Genomic DNA, 1,588 nt, shown 5'->3' with positions numbered 1-1,588 from the left:
AAAGAATGACTTTAGGAACTACAGAGAGCTCTAGAACTTTTGGGTTTACTGTAAAACATTTTGTATTTCCCTACCCTCCTTACTTTGGTTTATGGTGTGTGTGTGTTCTTCAAAATAAGACATCTGCTGTGTACAATTTCTTCCACAGGGCCCTTGGAATTTTATCAGGGCTAGTTGGTTAGACAAACCAGCAAATATTTGTAGAATCCCTACTAAGTGCCTGGAGCTATGCTAGGCCATTTGGATAGAATGTTCCCTAGGCATGGAGGGAACATTGGAGGCATGTTCCCTGGGCATGGAGGGCATGGATATTTCGATTTGATTGTTTAGCTCTGAGATGCCTTCAGCCCCTGCATTTATGGATCTCACATGGCGTTCTCTCACTGAGACTGCAAGGGATTCAGAAATATGTTCTGTTCTTTCCTCAGAAGAAAGGCCATGTACAGCCGAGGTTGGAGAAATCACAGCTCTGTAACTAAGTTTATCCGCCTGGGCTTCTCCAGAAATCCTAGGACCAACTGGATCCTTTTCTTCCTCTTCCTCTTCCTTTACTTATTTACAGTCCTGGGCAATGGGCTCATTGTTACCCTGATCAGAGTAGATGCACGCCTTCACACCCCCATGTACTTCTTCCTCAGTATCCTCTCTCTCCTGGATCTCAGCTATGCCACCACCACAGTGCCCCAGATGTTGGTCGATCTAATAAGCAAGAATAAGACCATCTCCTATGTTGGGTGTGTTGTCCAGATGTACATTTTCCTGACCTTGGGCATCACTGAAACCTGGATTTTTGCAGCCATGGCCTATGACAGATATGTTGCCATATGCTATCCACTCCACTATAGAGTCAAGATGAGCCAAACCCTGTGTGTACTCCTGGCAGTCAGCTCTGCCCTTTATGGTCTTACCTGTGCCACTGTCTACACGATCTTTGCAATGAATCTGCCCTATTGTGGCCCCAATGAAATCAACCACTTCTTTTGTGAAATTCCTGCTGTCTTGATGTTGGCCAGTGCAGATACATCTCTTAATGACCAAGTGGACTTTATCTTGGGTTTCTTCTTGCTCCTCAGCCCATTATCCCTCATCCTGGCCTCCTATGTTTGTATGTTCATGGCTATTCTAAAGAGTCGCTCCACCCAGGGGCAAATCAAGGCCTTTTCCACCTGTGCCTCACATATCATTGTGGTCACCATGTTCTGTATTCCATGCATGGTCATGTATATGAGGCCTGGCTCTGAAGCCTCCCCAGAAGATGACAAGAAGTTGGCCCTGTTCTACAATGTCATTTCTGCCTTTCTCAACCCCATCATCTACAGCCTCCAGAACAAGGATGTGAAGAGGGCTTTCCTCAAGTTAATCAGAAGGAATGAAGACACTCAATAGGCCATGGACTAGGACTGTCGGCTGTGCCTCTAAGTCTCTGTTTATATCATCCGCACTTTCACTGAAGTCATTAAACTGAATGAGGAGTTGAGGATGAGGGAGATATCTAGAAAAAAACCACTTTTGCATTAATTTGGCCACTGGAAACATGAGGAAGGGACTCAGAGAACTGTGTTCAAGGCTTAAATACATCATTGACCTT

General features: G+C 45.1%; 1 protein-coding gene across 1 annotated transcript; it reads left to right on the top strand.

Annotated features, from left to right (window-relative positions):
- The first annotated feature begins 438 nt into the window (after positions 1-438).
- On the top strand, positions 439-1,386 carry LOC131412384 (olfactory receptor 2D3-like). The gene has a single exon (XM_058551960.1). The coding sequence runs from the start codon at positions 439-441 to the stop codon at positions 1,384-1,386; it is 948 nt and encodes a 315-aa protein (XP_058407943.1).
- The last annotated feature ends 202 nt before the right edge of the window (positions 1,387-1,588 follow it).

This window comes from Diceros bicornis, chromosome 13, assembly GCF_020826845.1.
Source record: "Diceros bicornis minor isolate mBicDic1 chromosome 13, mDicBic1.mat.cur, whole genome shotgun sequence".
NCBI lineage: Eukaryota > Metazoa > Chordata > Mammalia > Perissodactyla > Rhinocerotidae > Diceros > Diceros bicornis.
The sequence above is the reverse complement of the archived record's forward strand: the minus strand, read 5'-3'. Positions and strand labels throughout refer to the sequence as shown.

Bases quoted from the DNA above. Each gene is read 5' to 3' on its own strand.
- LOC131412384 (XM_058551960.1), top strand. From the start codon at position 439: ATGTACAGCCGAGGTTGGAGAAATCACAGCTCTGTAACTAAGTTTATC.